This window comes from Podarcis liolepis (genome assembly GCF_965112155.1).
Source record: "Podarcis liolepis genome assembly, chromosome: 10".
Lineage (NCBI taxonomy): Eukaryota > Metazoa > Chordata > Lepidosauria > Squamata > Lacertidae > Podarcis > Podarcis liolepis.
In genome coordinates, this window is record NC_139562.1 from 52,146,519 (window position 1) to 52,165,357 (window position 18,839).

The 18,839-nt window shown below is 42.0% G+C and overlaps 1 protein-coding gene across 8 annotated transcripts in view; it reads right to left on the reverse strand.

Moving 5' to 3' along the window:
• The window catches only part of DOCK4 (dedicator of cytokinesis 4), a 244,474-nt gene that overhangs the window by 22,581 nt on the left and 203,054 nt on the right, over positions 1 to 18,839 (reverse strand). For all 8 annotated transcript variants that reach the window (XM_083463219.1, XM_083463220.1, XM_083463216.1 and 5 more), the window contains 6 exons: positions 15,500 to 15,593; positions 11,404 to 11,552; positions 7,528 to 7,614; positions 5,759 to 5,863; positions 1,922 to 2,063; positions 688 to 854 (listed from right to left, as the gene is read on the reverse strand). In XM_083463219.1, the coding sequence (XP_083319345.1) occupies positions 688 to 854; positions 1,922 to 2,063; positions 5,759 to 5,863; positions 7,528 to 7,614; positions 11,404 to 11,552; positions 15,500 to 15,593 (744 nt within the window). The remainder of the gene's footprint in view (positions 1 to 687; positions 855 to 1,921; positions 2,064 to 5,758; positions 5,864 to 7,527; positions 7,615 to 11,403; positions 11,553 to 15,499; positions 15,594 to 18,839) is intronic.

The window sequence follows — 18,839 nt, forward strand, 5'->3', positions numbered from 1 at the left end:
CACATGCAAGATCTCCATAAACACTAATTTCAGAAAAGCCTACAACTATAAGTTTTTCTTTCATCCACAATCAACCTACGAGTCATCCTTGTCCCTCCACCACTGCTTTTCTCCTAATAGCCAACCCATCCCTGCCAAATGGAACATCAAATTTCAGGGAAAATTGGATAATAATAACAACCAGAGATCCACAGACCAAAATGAAAAGAAAGAAAAAGAGGAAAGAGCAGAAGGAGGAAATAAAACAAATGGAACCCCAGCCATACAAAGATGAAATCAATTGTTGTACATTTTCCAATAAACTAACAGTTTTGATAAACTTGAAATAGCTCAAGGAATCCCTGCCAAATATTTTGAAACTTTTCCAGAGTTTCTAAATAGGTTTTCTCTCTTTTGCAGCTATGTCAATTAGACGTAAATCTCCAGGCCTCACTGCCTTCCAGAACAGCAGGATTAATTATCTGGTGACAATTGCTGCACAGTACAAACCATTCTTTCTGATATTTGTTTAGCCTCATATCTGTGGTATGTACTCTGGAAGTACGTGGGCAGAGTATGAATTAAATGGCCTATGTAGCGCCATGAGAATTGGGGCCAACGCTTCATTCCAGAAAGGCGGTAGGAAGTAAAAACAACCTGAGCATGCCCAACCAATTAAAATCAATCAGAACTGAGGAAACCTCATACCTTGAATTCATTGTCCTTGTCTTTGGTCCCTTTGTGGAATGGCCTATCATATCGGAATCGCCAGATGTGATTCACTTTATAAAAACTTTTGATGTTATCTGGAATGCCTTCTCTTTGCAGCACTTCCTGGCTTTCTGGAATTGGTGTCACGGCATAAATTTGCAGGTCTATGTGTAACGTGTTAAGGTCAAAGCCAACTTTCCAACCAGCAACGCTAAACAGATGACCCTTTTCACAAGAAGGAAGGACTCTATTGTACAAACAAAGGTTTGTACAAACAATACGTATTTGCCATTTGAAAACAAAATATAAACGTTGAGCCCTTATTATGACATCAGAAGCTTCCACCGCAAGCTGTCACCCACTTTCCATTTCAAAATTTACTTAATGACAGTGGAGAATGCTCACAATGGAAACATTTGCAATGAGCCCTAGTGTTTTGTGGTCACCAGGAAGCACAGGAAATATAATTCCCATGGTTTTTGTTTAAAACCCCACCCAGATTCATGAAATGGATAATGATATCAGTGGAATCAAGTGTGACTTCCCGTTAATAAAGAATTATAGGAATCCCGCGATTCTTTGCAGTCTAGTGCACAAGCAACATAATGAAAAAACAGATATTCATAGCTGTGAGTATTCTAGTTTGCAAATGTTAGATAGGGTCCACAAACAGCGGTATCATGGATTTTTAAATATAACACCACAACTGGGACAACAAAATGGTGCCATGTGAAGTGCTTCTCTCCAGCGTCTCAGTCAACCAGAAGCAACTTCTTTCAGGATATGCTATTCCATTCCCCTTCCCCAAAATATAATTATGCAGCCACTGAGCATGTTTGGTCCCATCAGGCTATGGGAGGGCTGCCCCCTTAGTTTTGCTCTCCTAAATACCTCTCTCTTGTTTCTCTGTCTTGCCCTGTCTTAGCAATATGGTCATCATAACTAAAAGAAAAAAAATGTTCATTTCAGCTTCACCAATGCTAACAGTGGTTTTCCTTTGATTACACTGGGGGGCGTGGAGAATGCATGCTAATAATGAACAGGTGATCTAACTGCTAGTATATGTGATTTCATTATTTCCATACTTTTGTCAGAAAAAGAAGAAAAAGCCATCCTTTGCACCGGCACTGCTGAAGTGGGCTTTTGGGGGAATTTCATTCATTTCAACCATGCTACAGGTGAAACTGTGTGCATTAAGGCAGGCATACTGTAATGTCAACCTAGTGGATACACTGTGCTTCTGCTTGAAAGATGGTTTCATCGGGTTGATTGGCATGTTGCATAGCAATGGCATGTGGAAACTCGTTCAGCATCCGCTGTTGAAAAGCCTCCAAACGCTCATAGTCATGCCCTCGGCAAACAAATTCTTTGTTCTGGGAGGAATAAAAGCAAAGTAAGTTACACAAAAACAGCAACAACAAAAAAGAGGCTACCATTAGCCAGTAAGATAATTCACAAAGGTGTTTCCTCCCCACCCCGCCCCCAATCCAAATTAGAAATAAAAAACACTGAAAGCATTTTCACTGTCATAGTCAAGAAGCTTTGTAATTCCCCTTTTTCCATTTCTTTTTTGTCAGACTGTGTGTGTAGTTTTGGTTATTACATGTAATCACACCTTTTGCACCATGTGATATTCTTTGTGATCGTTGCATAAGAGAACAGTTCTTAAAAATAAAGATGGTTTTAAGAAGAGAGTGATCTTATTTCCAAACACATAATTTTGCAAAAGAAAGCATAAAAACCGGCAAGAAGCTATAAAGATGAAAATATCCAGCAGTGCTGTAGAACTGGGGAAGGGATGTAGCTCACTGGCAAAGCATCTGTTTTGCATGCAGAACGTCCCAGGGTTCAACCCCCAGCAACTCCAGGTAGGGCAGGGAATGTTCCATGTCTGAAATCCTGGACAGCTGCTGCAGGTCAGTATAGTCAATTCTGACCAATGGGCTAACTCGGTATATGGCAGCTCCATATATTCCTAAGAGGACTCTTGTTCTTGGAATGATCTCAGTGCATTTGCAGCTTATTTCTCAAGAGTGCCTTGATTTTCGAACTCCTTCCAGGCCTAACTTGCTTTTCCTCTTTTCAATTGTTTTCCATCTCTTTACCATCGAAATGAAGCAAAACAAAGAAACTCTGTTTTGTAGGTACTGCAAACCCCTCGAGAAAGAGCCGTAAGAAGATAGGAATGCATCTGGGTTAGTTTTCAAGACTAAAAATAACCTCTTAGAGCACTGTGGATATTTTATCTCGTTTTCATTGTAGACTGCTGTTCATGTTTCTAAACTATAAAGGCAAGCCAGACCAGTCGTATATCCCTTATGGGAAATGTATCTTATTTTTCTTTATCAGGGCCTTTACTCAAAGTGCAAAAGAAGCCCCTCACAAACTGCACAAAGTAAACAACAGGAGCAACAGCAACAATTATTTTTACTCCACCCGTCTGACTGGGTTGCACCAGCCACTCTGGGCAGCTTCCGACATATATAAAAACAAAATAAGACACAAAACATTAAAAAGCTTCCCTATAGCAGGCTGCCTTCAGATGTCTTCTAAAGGTTATATAGTTACTCATCTCCTTGACAGTAAGACAATGAATTGGGTTTTAAGGATAGGAAGAGGTCACCACTACTGAGCAGTGATCTGAAGTTACGGGGGGAAGCTCCCTATGTCTTTGAAGGCACAACATATGGGGCAGCAGTGGAGGCACCAAAGGCAGGAGATGGACGTATCTACACGGTGCTAAGTCCACAATGGGTTTTCCTAGGTAGTCAGTGGCTGTGCATCTGCAGTGCTAAATTCAGCAATCCCCTTGCTTCTACCATGGACCCATAACTCTGCTGTTAAGAGTCTTTTCCTTCAGTTGCCACTCACTGGCAACAACCTTTTCTAATGCCTTCCTAGTCACTGTGCCAGATCAGCAGCCTCCGCTGGTGCCAGGATCTGGAAGGCTCATGAATGGCTCAATAGTTGTGCTACTGATACTAAAAGATCTCTTTCCACTCCAGTTCCCTGTATCTCAGATCAGTAATGCTCCACTTGCACAAGAACCTCACTAATTCTATATACGACATAATTTCCCTACGTTCAGTGTGTTGTAAATAATATATGCCTTTGGCACTTCCTTTTATATATATTTTTTTCTCGTAGCAAAGCAATTCACTCACTGGGTTTTTCCCCCATACATCTTTATGGTGGTTTTCTAGGATTTGATGATACAATTATCTTGAAAACCACCAGACACAAACAATTACCAACTTGACAACTATAGGAGCATGGACCGCGTAGAATTCTTATTATTTACAATTGAACCACTTCACGTTGCTATGGGAGCCGAAACGATTCCTTGAAGGAGATAAAAATACCACACCTCGAGTAAACCTTGTATTCCTGGAATGGTTTACAAAAGGATTCAGAAATTGGCATTGATCTAAACGTTTGTGTTTGAGAGGCCCTGTAAATTGCTGCAGATGTAATCACTCTGCAAGATTATTACTATTGTTCTCTTTATCACTATTCTTCTTTCATTAGTCCACTGCCTCATATACCTCAAGGGTCTCGAGGCAACTTACATCAGTAAAACGGAGCATAGGAAAACACGTACAATAAGACACAAAATTATTAATTGTGCACGAATATCCAAACATTGAAATCTCCAGTTTCTAGCCTACTTACATTATGCTCCATCATTAAGACAACCAGCTAAAGAATAACAATGAAATTTCAGCAGCGGAAAAAGCATCAACCATCAAATGCCTGGGAGTAAAGCAAAGTCTTGGCACGGGACCAAAAAGATGACCATGTTTGCACCAGACAGGCTATCCTAGAGAGAGAAGTTCACAGCTGGTGGACTTCTCTGACAAGTTCCTTTCTCCTGTTGCCACCCTCTGTACTTTTGCCGCAGGGGCCACTGAGAGGAGGGCCTCTGATGATGACCTGAGGGTAAAGGCAGGTTCATCTGGAGAGAGACATTCTGGAAAGTAATGAGGCCTTGAGCCGTGGAAGGCTTCATAGGACAAACCCAGCACTTTCAACTGTGCCCAGAAATGTACTGAAAGGCAGTGCAGTCATGCCAGAACTGGTGTTATGATTTCCAACCATCTGAGCCCCATTAGCAATCTGGATGCAGGATTATGATTCTTTAGTCACATCTGAGCTTCTAACAGGCTTACCGTCCCAAGTAACTCAAATTATTTAATACCTCTGTTGTTGTTTATGAACTGACTAATGGAACTACAGAAGGCAAACACTGCAAAAAAATCAAATGACTTCTAAGACAACGCCTAAGAGAATATGATGTGTCATGTTACTTTTAGTAAGTGTGTGGGTGGGTGTTTGTCTGTCTGTCTGTCTGTCTGCATATTCCATTGCACTCACCCAGCAATGTGGGGACCCCCAACTTTCATATGTGATATGGTGAGAGAACAGAGAGAGTAGGTAGGTGGGATGACGATTGCATGCTCACTTTCCCCTCATAAAAGCTGTACATCAGAATCAAAGAGGAAAAAATGGAGGGAAGGCATAGCCTCAGTGAAACAAAAGGTTGTTGGAACTTCTTGAAGTACATGCCAATGACCTGAATGGCCACAGGGGAGTATTTCTCTCCTATACATTTAAAATGGGGAGGCTTCATGAATTGCAGCTGACCCTGTCACACACCTTCAAGCTCCTAGATAGTCTGAGCTGTTGTAAGCCTGTAATTCCTATATGTTTGGGGGAAGGGCTCTAGCTCAGTGCTAGATAATCCTCAGCTAGCAAGACCAGTGGTCAGGGATGATGGGAATTGTAGTTCGAAAACAGCTGGAGGCCCAAGGTTGGGAAACACTGCTCTATAAGGTAGTTTCCCAAGCTGCTAAGCAGTGGGAATTAGTGGTATTGATGAAATCAGGAATTTATGTCTGCATGGTGAAGCACAATGGCCTTATAGCTGGGTGTGGGTGTGGGTGACCTTATAGCTGGGAGAGGAAAGGGCATTATTTAGTGCTCTGCTTCAGGTGGCAAAAGGTTTTGGGCTAGCCCAGTCATGAATGTAGGCCTTAGTGCAACGTAAGTAGATACATTATATACTCACTCGTAAGAAAAAGGGAAACTTTTTCCCATAGAATCCAACTCGGAAAAACTCTGGCTCCAAACGTTGTTGATCCATAATTTTATCATACAAAGAAGCTTCCATCACCTGAGTCAGATCAGATTGAAAATAAACAAATCAGATACGCAATATCAATAGCTAAAATGCAAGCAAGGTAAACGAGAGTTCCCCAGCCCACATAAAGATACTTGAATGTATCTTTCAACTTGTGCTTATCTGCATTTGCTCAATATACAACTGAATTTGTATAGACAGGAGGACAAATTGAACATGAGGGGTAGCACAGTGTTTGTAGAATTAACGAAAGTGTTACTTAACGATTGTGGTTTAGTGTTCAGAGATTCATCAGTCTAAATATAATCAATGTGGAAGGCAGCATTGTACTGCGGTTTAAAAAATAAATTAGAGTAGAAATAGAGACCAGTATTGAAGTCGATGGTGCTTGGCAAATGCAAAGTAGAATCCTGCCTCAACCTGGCACAATGTTTCTTGGCTTGAATTGGCCTGATTCATGTGTTCTCTTGCCAGGATTTCTAAGCACCGTATTTTCCGCTCTATAAGACGCACCTAGTATTTAGGGGAGGAAAACAAGAAATAAGAAGCCTTCTGAGCGAAGAGGGAGTGCTCTTCCCTCTTCGCTGAGGAGGCTTTGTAGGGGTTTCCCTGAAGCCTGGTGAGCAAGCGGGATCGGTGAGCACCGATCCCGCTTGCTCTCCTGGCTTCAGCGAAAGCAAGCCTCTTGGCTTTCCCCCGACCTCCTGCAAGAGCCGTGCGCTCTTTAAAGGGAGTGTGGCTATCCCTGGCTTTTCTGGGAGGTGAGGGAAGGGACAGAGCCACGTGCTCTGTCCCTTCCCGCACCTCCCGCAAAAGCCAGGGATAGCCGTGCGATGCCAGAAGATAGAACAGCTAGAGGGAGAGCTGCGCAGTGCACTCTCTTGCTGTTCTGGCTTCTGGGATAGCCCGCAAAGACTGCATTCGCTCCATAGGACGCACACACATTTCCCCTTACTTTTTAGGAGGGGGAAAGTGTGTCTTATAGAGTGAAAAATACAGTGAGTTAGTTAAGAGTTTGGGCATGGCCAGTAGCATTTTTTACTCTCCCACCCTGCGTGATATGGAATAGGTCTGTTGATCAATCTGCTGTTGAAAATGTTGATTTTAGTAGAAATGGGAGAAAAAATGCATTGCCACATGTTATTTATACACGACTAGCATAGCGACTATTGTTTGGCTTCCCATATGAAGTTAATTAATGTATAGAAATGGTTAGTAGTACTATTCTAAGTCTACGGCGAAATAAGTCCCTTTGAGTTTAGAAGGCCTCAGGTAAGTATATATAGGATTGCAGTCTCCATATAGTACAGGAACTACACTGCAATTGCACAGCATTCACAAAAACAACAGAGCGTTTGAACCATTTGTAAATGGCTTTAAAATAACATAGAAGTGTGAGGGTCTCTGCTTTCCTTTTTTGCAACAATCAGACCCAAGCAAACATGTATGTTAGAATAACAAATGTAGCTTTTCCATTTATTCGCTCTTTCGAGGTACAGCCCTCTAGAACAGGGATTGCTAGGTTGTAAGAACCTGTTGTAAAAAAAGATTAAGTAAAAACAAAACAAAACAAAATATGAACATCACAGTTTCAGCATTAAAGTTTCAATGGGAAAAATTAAATTGCTGCCTTGCTGACTAAACAAAAGCCAGTTTTATACTGATTCTTAATGGCCAAATACATCTATCTCCATTACCCGCATCTTGCTGAGGTTTCTGTAGTCGTAATAGCTTTCATACTGCTCCGCGATCTTCCTGCATAAGATAATTCCATTCTCCCAGCACTGTAGACAAGCAAGAAAAAAGGAATGTTCGGCAAAGAGAAGGCTCTTAAACGCTTTTTAGTTGTTTCAAACAGAGTTTCAAGTGTCCCAGTTGGCAGTACAATCTAGCATTAACCAGCGCTTTCAGAGAACATTAACCAACAGGCAGAAAACAGCTGCTTATGAGAACTGACAATATGGTATTATAAAGCTTCTTCCTTTTTGGGATAGGTGAACTGCACTCATAGGTACTGAGAGCACTTGTCGTACAAAATTAACCTGAATCATCCCTGTACGTCTACCATGTATCAAAATGCATGGCAAAAGAAGTGTCTGGTCACATGACAGCAGCAGTCAAGAATCAATTCCACAGCACCGTTCGTAGAACAGGAACTTTTTTGGGGGGTTAGGTTCTTTTTCGGTTTCAATTCCACAGCACTATTATTCAAATAGGAACTTTTAGGGTTCTTAAAATCTAGGTCTGTTAATAATAATAATAATAATAAATTTTATTTATATCCCGCCCTCCCCAGCCGAAGCCAGGCTCAGGGCGGCTAACAGCAATAAAACAGTATAAAAGTATAATCATTCATTATAAAATTAATTAATTCAGGCCACTGGCAACCATTGGGCCAGAGCTCCGCGAAGATTGCCGAGGGAGGGAGTCAGGCTGTGCCCTGGCCAAAGGCCTGGTGGAACAGCTCTGTCTTGCAGGCCCTGCGGAAAGATGTCAAGTCCCGCAGGGCCCCGGTCTCTTGTGACAGAGAGTTCCACCAGATCGGAGCCACAGCCGAAAAAGCCCTGGCTCTAGTTGAGGCCAGCCTAACTTCTCTGTGGCCTGGGACCTTCAAGATGTTTTTATTTGAAGACCGTAAGTTTCTCTGTGGGGCATACCAGGAGAGGCGGTCCCGTAGGTAAAACTTGAGTAGGTTAAACTTGAGTTCCGCAATTACTGCCAGTTCTAGTTGTGGGAGAGAACTGTGAGCACGTTACTATTCAGCCAATGGCTTGGTTCACGCACTACGTTAAACCATAGCTTAAAATAAACTATGGTTTAACTCACAAAACTGCTTTTCTCCTATCCTACTCCTGGCTGCTGTGCCAGGAAGGAAACAAGCCAGAGCAATGTGTGAACCAAGGCTTCTCTCCAAACAAACCATGGCCAATCAAGATGAGCATCATGCTGTCACAATGGCCAGCCAGATGCCTATGGGAAAGTGCAATAATATATAATATAATAATATTTTTTTAATTTATACCCCGCCCTCCCCGGCCAAGACCAGGCTCAGGGTGGCTAACACTGAATATAAATACAGTAAAAACATAAAAAAACCAAGAAACCCCCCAACAAACAGTTGATTAAAATATAAGTTAGAATACAGTTTAAAATGCAGCTTAAAATGCAGCCTCATTTTAGTAGTAGCCTATAGATCAAAGCCAGAAGGGGAGAAAACGTCAAATATTCACAGGGGCCATCTATCCATGCTGGTCCTACATGGGCCAGCAAAAAGAGCCAAGGGAAAATTTATATACAAAATTCCATATAAGGGGTTCTATTAAAAAAAAGGGGGGGTAGAATGAGTCCAGCCCAAAGGCCAGGCAGAACAGCTCTGTTTTGCAAGCCCTGTAGAAAGATGTCAAATCCCACAGGGCCCTAGTCTCTTGAGACAGAGCGTTCCACCAGGCCAGGGCCAGAGCTAAAAAGGCTGTGGCCCTGGCTGAGGCCAATCTAACCTCCTTGGGGCTCGGGACTTCCAAAGTGTTGTTATTTATGGACCTTAAGGTCCTCTGTGGGGCATACCAGGAGAGGCGGTCCCTTGGTACGAGGGTCCTAGGCCACATAGGGCTTTAAAGGTCAAAACCAGCACCTTAAACCTGACCCAGTACTCCACTGGGATCCAGTGCAGCTGGTAAAGCACTGGGTGAATGTGGTCCCACGGCAAGGACACCGTAAGGAGCCTCGCCGCGGCATTCTTCACTTGCTGGAGTTTCTGAGTCAGCTTAAAGGGCATCCCTGCATAGAGCGAATTACAGTAATCAAGCCTGGAGGTGACCATCGCATGGATCACTGTGGCCAGATTGGGCAGAGAAAGGTAAAGGACCAACTGCAAGAGCCCTCGCCCCTCCTGTGGATTCCAGCAACTGGTATTCAGAAGTATTACTGCCTCCAACAGTTGAGGCAAGGCACAGCCATCGTGGCTAGTAGCCATCTTGAAAGCACATGGGATGTGCTCATCAAGAAACAAACTCCCCAAAGCTTCATGGCCATTTGAAACCTGCAGCATTGCTCTCCTTTGAAAATAATACAACAAAAACTAGATATCCAATCGAAATATGGTCATTAAATCAAATATATATTCAAAAATCTATCCATGCCGTGGGGAATACACAAAGTTTAAACCTGTACCAGTTTTCAGCTAGTCAAGATGCTTGCTAATGCGCAAACAGTCGGTTTAAGCAAGCTATGAATGGACTGCTTGCAGGCGCAGACTCTGCTTCGATAAATAGGATAATATATACAGTGGTACCTCGGTTTATGAACTTAATCCATTCCAGAAGTCCGTTCTTAAACCGAAACCGTTCTTAAACTGAGGCACACTTTCCCTAATGAGGCCTCCTGCTGCCGGGGCCTTCCACCATTCGGATTCCGTTCTTAGACCGAGGTAAAGTTCACAAACCGGGACACAACTTCCGGTTTTGCAGAGTTCATAAACCGAATAGCTCATAAGCAGGGCTGTTCTTAAACCGATATACCACTGTATGGACTTTATACAAAATGTAGTAGGCTATTAACATTTGCATGAGTATTTGGATAATTACACCATACCAATTTATATAAAAATGTATGGGAACATCATATATTGCATACACATACACAATAATAATAATACAATAATAAAAAACACACACAATAATAAAAATATGTATCTTTGTTGTTGTTTTCTCCCCCTCCCCTTCCTTTTTTTCTATATCAAATTATTTCTTTTAATTGAAATCACTTCAATAAAATATAAATATTTAAAAAACAGTCAGTTTAAGCATATGGTTGCATCACTTAAATGGTATTAAAAACTAGGTGTGTGCTGAAATGTTCTATAGAATTGATTAATTCTCATAGAATTGTAACACTGGAAAGGATGGTGGATGTCAACTAGCCCAATTCCTTGTTCAATGCAGTCTCCTTAATGCAGGATGAAACCACTGGGCCCCTGCTTAAATAATTCCAGAAAAGGCATTTAAGAGGCATAGGTAAAGGTAAAGGTAAAGGTACCCCTGCCCATACGGGCCAGTCATGTCCGACTCTAGGGTTGCGCGCCCATCTCGCTTAAGAGGCCGGGGGCCAGCGCTGTCCGAAGACACTTCTGGGTCACGTGGCCAGCGTGACAAGCTGCATCTGGCGAGCCAGCGCAGCACACGGAAACGCTGTTCACCTTCCCGCTGGTAAGCGGTCCCTATTTATCTACTTGCACCTGGGGGTGCTTTCGAACTGCTAGGTTGGCAGGCGCTGGGACTGAGCAATGGGAGCGCACCCCGCCGCGGGGATTCGAACCGCTGACCTGACGATCGGCAAGTCCTAGGCGCTGAGGATTTACCCACAGTGCCACCCGCGTCCCTTTAAGAGGCATAGCAATGGCCAACCTCAGATTTCATATGAGAATTTTTTTTTTAAAGGACAACTCACGTTGTATAGAAAAGTGCTATATAATAAATCAACAGTGCAAAATATATTGACTGCAAACCATGATTAAGAATCAGTTTGGTTTAATAAGAAAACAAACAGAAAACACCACAACCAAAAAGCCCACTTACTTTTCCCCTGTCAAAGTTCTGGATGATAGTGAGATGAAGGTATTCTTTGCGCTGCCACTCAGTCTGCATGGGATAGTTCAGAAACTCTCTCAGCGGCCGTTCCGACCATTCCAACAGCTCATCATACAGCAAGAGCGTGTATGCAGCCTCTGTTGGGTGTTAGAAGTAAACAGGAAGAAAATTTAGTGGGTGCATATTTTCATGACAAATGGCACAGGCAAGCAGAACTGATACAGTGGTGCCTCGCAAGAAGAAAAGAATCCGTTCTGTGATTCTCTTCGTCTAGCGGTTTTTTCGTCTTGCGAAGCAAGCCCATTGACGGATTAGCGGATTAGCGCTATTAGCGGCTTTTAGCGGCTTATCTGCTGATCGGATCAGCTGATAAGCGGCTTAGCGGCTTAGAAAAAGGGGGGGAGGAAAAAACCAGCAGGAACTCGCAAGACATTTTCGTCTTGCGAAGCAAGCCCGTAGGAGATTCGTTTTGCGAAGCACCTCCAAAACGGAAAACTCTTTCGTCTAGCGAGTTTTCCGTCTTGCGAGGTATTCGTCTTGCGGGGCACCACTGTAATTTCAGCTCTTGCCCGGAAAACAAACACACTGGAGGAAATATATATAATGGTTTCATGGGTCAGCCTGCTTAGGGCATCCATGCCAAAGGCTGGTGGACAACGGAAGTCTAAATAGAACCAAGGTGCCTGATTCACCTTTGAGGCACACAGATCAACTGGTGGGGTGTGAGTGTGTATCCTCAAATCTGCTGCAGATTCACTAGAGTAGATCTGGATAAAGCTTTCCCTCCATCTTGCTCGCTGATTGCTGGACTGAACAAGCCCACAGTTGCATTTTCTATGCGCCACTTTCAAATATACCAGGTGCTGTTCTGCCCACATGAAGATCTTGTGGGCTACCCCTTTGCAGAGATGTTGATCTTGCAAGCTTTTAACACATTGTCAGGGAACTGACATCGGAGGGAGAGGTGAAGGGGAGGCTCCCAGATGATGCTGGCAAAGGACCCAGCAGCAGGGGGAGAAACAGCTCAGTAGAGGGGGAAGCCAATCAGCGCAACACCAGGGATAAAGGGGGCAGGCGGGGGAATTGGAGAGAGGGCTCCAGGACTCTTCACTGGACATCAGTGAGGAGAGCCCAGGTCCTCCGCTACCCACGCCTTCCCTGCGCAGAAGACTCCCGCGCAGTGAGAGGAGGAGGAGACTGGGTGTCAAACAACTTTTATGTTGGAAGAGGTTCAAGAAACGCCCACTGACGGATACTGCCAGTGACTGAGGCAGCCACGATGAGAAGGGGCTGTGCAGTCAGAAAGGTTTAACAAGGCAAAATTAACCGAGAAAGGCACCAGCTTACGCACGAGTAACTCATACCTATTACACACATTGTCCGTGTTAATCAGTAGGTTCTTCTTGATGAGAGGCCCAAACACCTGGAATGTCTGGGCAGGTAGCCAGGAGCTACCAACAGTTTGCATTTCTCAGAGAGACGTCCAACAGCTAGGTACCCTCATCTGTGGTTGCATGTGGACTTCCCATGTGGTGTCATTTTCTTGACAACCGTGCTGCCTTGTTATCAGAGGACATACTTGATCATTCAAGACTGCCCTATCTTGGAACCTCCGGAGAATAATATTGATAAACTCAACGGTACCAATTAATTAACTGTTTTGTATTTAGTGCTATATATAGATACAGAGACATACACGTGCATGGGCAATGAAGAGATGCCACAGCAATCTCCCATACAGTCTCTGGCATGCATACTAAAAATGAAAAAAGAAATCTGCAAGCCTCTCGTTTGCTATGATGTAACAAGCATGTTATGCAAGATAAACTATCTTTCAGAGAACCATATCTCTTTCATGGCAATATGCAAAAATTCAAAATGATAACAATAGTAGATGACATCATTCAATTTGGGGGGGGGAAACCATTAAAAATTAGTAGTACCAATTAATCCATAGCAGATTTACCTATAAAACCCAGGTTGAAATAAAAATGTCATGGGAGTTTGTTTTTTTAAAAAATCAATAATGCTGTAGCTACATGGGTTTCCAGGGAGATAGAGTTCCACAGATAAGAAGCCACCACTGGAAAAAAAGCAAAAAACACAACTGCCCTTGATACCCAACAGTCTGGAGTATATACTTGTATATACTCCACCTGACTCTTCAGGGGGACTGCAGGCCATACACTGATATGCAGATCAGCAGATTTCTCAACCCACCAGATTTCTGTTTTGAATATTACTCATACTAAAGAAACAACTGACAGTTATACAAATCATCCATACAGGAAAATAAATCCCAAGGAAACCTAACCAGAGGAAATCACTCTGTGAAAAGCAATGTTCTCATGGTAGAAGGTCAGAAAGTTTATAAGAAATAAAGAATGCAAATAGATAAATATCAGTTCTCAGAAGGGAGCACACCAGCACACTCTAGGTTAAATGTATGAAGCCCTGCCGCTGTTTAAGCATCAGCTGCAGACATCGTCTCTTGAAAACACATCCACGATGCTTAGCAACCCAATTTGCAATTGTCACCAAGGAGCAGCATTGGCTGCCAGCTGTTCGAGGGAAGATTTAAACTTGACATTAAAAAGGAGTGGGCTTTGCCAAGAATTATTGGCACGTAACACTGGCCAGGGGAGAGAGAAAAAACAGATACAATCATGCAAAACTAGCAGATTCTATGGATTCCAATTACATCATTTCTCTCCAACAAAGATCACTAATAATCTTTAAATAATAATATTTATTTATTTATTTATACATACATACATACCCAGCCCATCTGGCTGGGTTTCCCCAGCCACTCTGGGCAGCTTCCAATATTAAAAACAATACAGCATCAAACATTTTAAACTTCCCGATACAGGGCTGCCTTCAGATGTCTTTAAAAAGTTAAATAGTTGCATATTGCCTTGACATCTGAAGAGAGGGCCTCCACAGGGCTAGTGCCACTACCGAGAAGGCCCTCTGTCTGGTTCCCTGTAACCTCACTTCTTGCAGTGAGGGAATCGCCAGAAGGCCCTCGGCGCTGTATCTCAGTGTCCGGGCTGGACGATGGGGGTGGTGACACTCCTTCAGGTATAGTGGACCGAGGCCATTTAGGGCTTTAAAGGTCAGCACCAACACTCTGAATAGTGCCTGGAAATGTACAGGGATGGTACGCTTAATGGTAAAAGTAAATCACTTTGATTCCAGGGAGCATGTTTTCAAAATCAAGGGATGCTGATAAACAAAGCCTGAAGTGGGATCATTTCTACTCCATTTCCATTTTTTTTTTAAAGCAAAGGAAGACCTGGCAAGTAAGTCTGCCAGGAAAAGGTTACTCACTTTCCAAATGAGGACCTGCTGCAGTACAGGTACAAGTGATTACATGTCTCACCTAAAGAGAGGCTCCTATTACACAGGCCTTAATGGTCCTGTTAGCTTTTTATGTTACAGGTTGGTGCCTTAGGTGTTCAGATGCAAGATTTTCAATGCTTCACACTAGAGTTGGAAGGTGCCAAGAGTTCCCTCCTGTTTGGTCCTGAGCAAACCAAAGGTTGTTCTTACTCAAGGCAGGCCCATCCATTGAGGAGGCCACCCTAGGCAACTGGCTTTGGATATCATAAAAAGGAAGAGAATTGTTGAGCTATTTAATATTGTATTTTTTTACTGCCAGGGAGGGTGGAGGTGCTTGTGGTCTCCCCCCCCCCCCCACAAGTTAACTGACCTTGTATACAAAGTACCTCAACTTGCATGCAGGAAGAGCAGGCACAATTTGTTGCTCTGCCTCAAGCATAATATTTGGGGGGCTTGCTCCTGGTATTACCTCTGCAGTCAAACCATATTTTGCACCCAAACTAGGGATTGAAATCCAAAGAGCTTTGGAGATACCACCAACTTGAAGGCATATCTGAGTAGATAAGATCAGTTCCCATGCAGGCGTCCACGACTCTGTCTTGCTATATCCAGCGTTTTCCAGAAAACACAGATGCCAGCTTGAGACCCAGAAGGAATTCCTGCACCTATTTATTCCACTAATCTGCATCCATGTCTCAAAACATATACTGTTACCAGGATTATTTGGTGAATTGTTTACCTGTGAAGTTTTGTGCTTTAAGGTGCAGATCATACAGTTTATGTATATATCGAATATACATCTCCTCCTTATTCAATTCTGTCTTGTAAAAATTCTGGAATAAAAACACATTGCAATGCAAAATAGTTATAAAAAACAAGGTAGCAACATTATCTATGCCTTTTATCCTATCCCTGATCTTTCTCTCTCTCTTGAAAACCATTCCTTATCAGATACGAGAAAAGCTTTGGAATCAGAAAAGCGTTTTTGTGAAATGTTGTGATGAATCTCAAGCAGTCATTTTAGTCTTTTAAAACAAAAAAAGGTGTTACTTTAAAAAAAGAGGAAAATGTAAAAAAAGATGAAAATGTGTGATAGGTTATATTGGTAACAAAATAAATTAAAACATATGAGTAAGGAGTTGGGAATGGGGTGCAATGATGCTGCAAAATGTACGGTATGTTTTCAGAAATCTGCATTGATTCTTATAGGTAATTATTTTCCACGGGTTTGTTTACCTCTGTGCACTGGGTAAAATCTAGCTTCTGTTATCCATAGTGTGGGACATCTGCTATACATATCCCTGCTGCTTTTTATTACATACAATGCCAGAATAACTGCCAATTGGTACCTCATTACACATTGATATTAGTACAATGTTGTAAATAGAGAGACTGAGAAAGATAAAGATAGTTCATTTAGTCATCTCTAGTGCTCCAACCTTGAAAATGGAAAAACTTAATTATGATTCACTATTCCTAATCTGTGACAAAATATTTCACAGGGGGCATTACATTTTAAACAATTATCTGTGAATTTCAAACTGATACTTGCTTTTTTCCCTTCTACTCTTTATATTGCGTTCTTAGTCACTGTGAGAAATCAATGAAGCTAGGGTGATGGAGTTTACGTTTTAAAATAAATGTATTTGTATAGTTTTTGTATTTAACAAATGTGCATACATTTTAATAATCAGATACCCATCAAGAAAAGAGGTGTTCAGGGAAACAATATTAAACACCTAATCTGGAGATGAAGCCATTTTGAATACAGATAGTTTAAAACGGCATCTGAGTCTCAGCTAAATTGGAATGCAAAATCTGTATGGGTCTGGTTTGAATGAGTTTGTGCTACCTTTGGGCACACTGGATTTTCAAGGATTAGAAAAAATAATGGTTCCTTGAGGCTGAAAACAGCATACATAGTAGGCTCAAATCACATAGCTGTCCCAAGTGGGTCATATGTATATTGGAATTTATACCTAACTGTTATATCCAGACAAGAACGTTTGGAAGAAAACAAAAATAGGCAAATGTGCCTTGTCTGCGTTGTGGAAAGGATACACTCCCAAACCAGGAATATCCACTTCTTGCATAGGGATTTGTTCAAATAGGGTCATGGGTTTCTCAGATTTTGTACAGTCAGTTTGCTTTTACATGAATATTCCTCTACAGTAGGCAAATAAACTGTACCAATATTTTAATGTGAACGTGCAGGGTGCTGGTACACATTGCTAAAAAGGTATTGTTCCACTTCTTCCCTGCTCCTGTCAACACAATCAGAAAACAAGCCAGAGTTTGTTTTTAGCTGTGGTTTAATGTGATGTACAAACTGGATCAAAGACTTGCATGTATGAATCAGCCTTCACAGAAAAACAAGCATATTTTCTCAGAGATGGTATATGTTAGACACAGCTAGTTCTAACTCTGCAAGAATCAAAGCACAGCACCTCAACTCATTTAGTCCAATCCCATTACAGAGAATGCAGTTGTTTTCTTTGTAGACACAGTAGTCAATAGCGCTAGTCTGGGCAAAATCATAACATATGAAAATCCCATAGCAAACTCTTCATGGACCACCTTGCCTAAAGGGAAGGGGGATGTAGAGATACATTCAAAGTATGGGTCTAAATGTGTTGAATAGAGTGCTCATGTGCACTGCTAGGCCTCTATTTGAAGACTTATCTATAAATAAGCATTTGCAAATTTCATGCAAATGTGTGTCCTCTTTTGCAATGATACATTTCCTTTTTGGCAATTTGCATATGGCCATCCTAGTTATTTAAATGCTATTTGTCTCTGTAGTCATTCAAAAGACAGATTCTTTCATCCTTCCTCCCAAAACTGAATGCTTTGAAAGATCAATGACTTATCACTCCATCTGGTGATATTAACAGAAATTTCCCTTTCACATAGGATCTACGTCAGACACAAACAGCAATGCAAAGCATCGAAAGCAGCATTGGTGGGAAGAAGCTACGCAGCACCATGTTTGAGTGAAGCAAACTGCAGAGGTCAAGGACTGTGGTGAAGTGCAATACCACAGGTGTATTCAAAAGGGATTTGCTGGATTGTAAAGCCAGGCCTACATGCACATCAGGGGAATCTAATCTGAGGCATGTGGAGACATTTTCGTTAAGTATTGTGAATGGTAAAGTATAGTCCACATTGATGGTTTTCGAGGCAGAGAGATGAAAAGAATAGAGCAGCCTGAGCCCATGGATAAATAAAAAAGAAACAACAACTTGCAATTAAAGTGTCACCAAGGTGACACTTTTCTTAACCTGACAAGCTCTTGCTGTTAAGAAAATGGTTAAGAGCCTATTTGGCTCTTCATATAAAAGGCAAAAGTTCGGGCTTCTCAGTAACAGTCTCCACTGAGTTCCTTTACTCCAGCTCCTGTACTCATGGCAAAGAAATTCCTTTTGGATGAAAGATATGTATTTCTGTGGACATTAGGATGCAAATAATGACTTGGAGATTGGAAGGGGCCACCATCTATTTCCGCAATTGGTAAAGCAGCAGTGGTAGGTCTGGATTTGGAACCTCAGACAAAAAAAAAAAATCCCCACTCAGCTCCAAAGTTTACTGGTCCACCATTGGTGGACAAATGGTTTACAGTCCATTTTCATGGAACTTTTAGCAGGCTGAAATGTGCACGTGGTACGGGCTGATATGGTATTGCTGACATTTGTCATATTAACTGTGCTTAGAAAGTTGAGGCAATTTGAATCTCTTTTAGTATTTTAATTTTTGAATGTTTTGAATTTTTCTTGATTTTATTGCTTTATCTTTTTGTAAACCACTTTAAGGTGTGTGTGGTGGTTTTTTTTTACAGCTAAGCAGTGTGTAAGTTTGAGGAAATAAATAAATTAATGGAGGAGCAATCACACAGGTCTACTCAGAAGTAAGCCTCATTGAGTTCACTCAGGTAAGTGTATATGCAAGGAGAGATAGCACATTTCCAGGGATGCACCCAGTATTGTGGAAGGCTTGACTTTACGAAGCACAAAGAGTCTCGTCTCTTGCTCTGTGCCGATTGGTAAAAATATTGTTACAGGGCAGGCTTTTGCCTGCTAAGC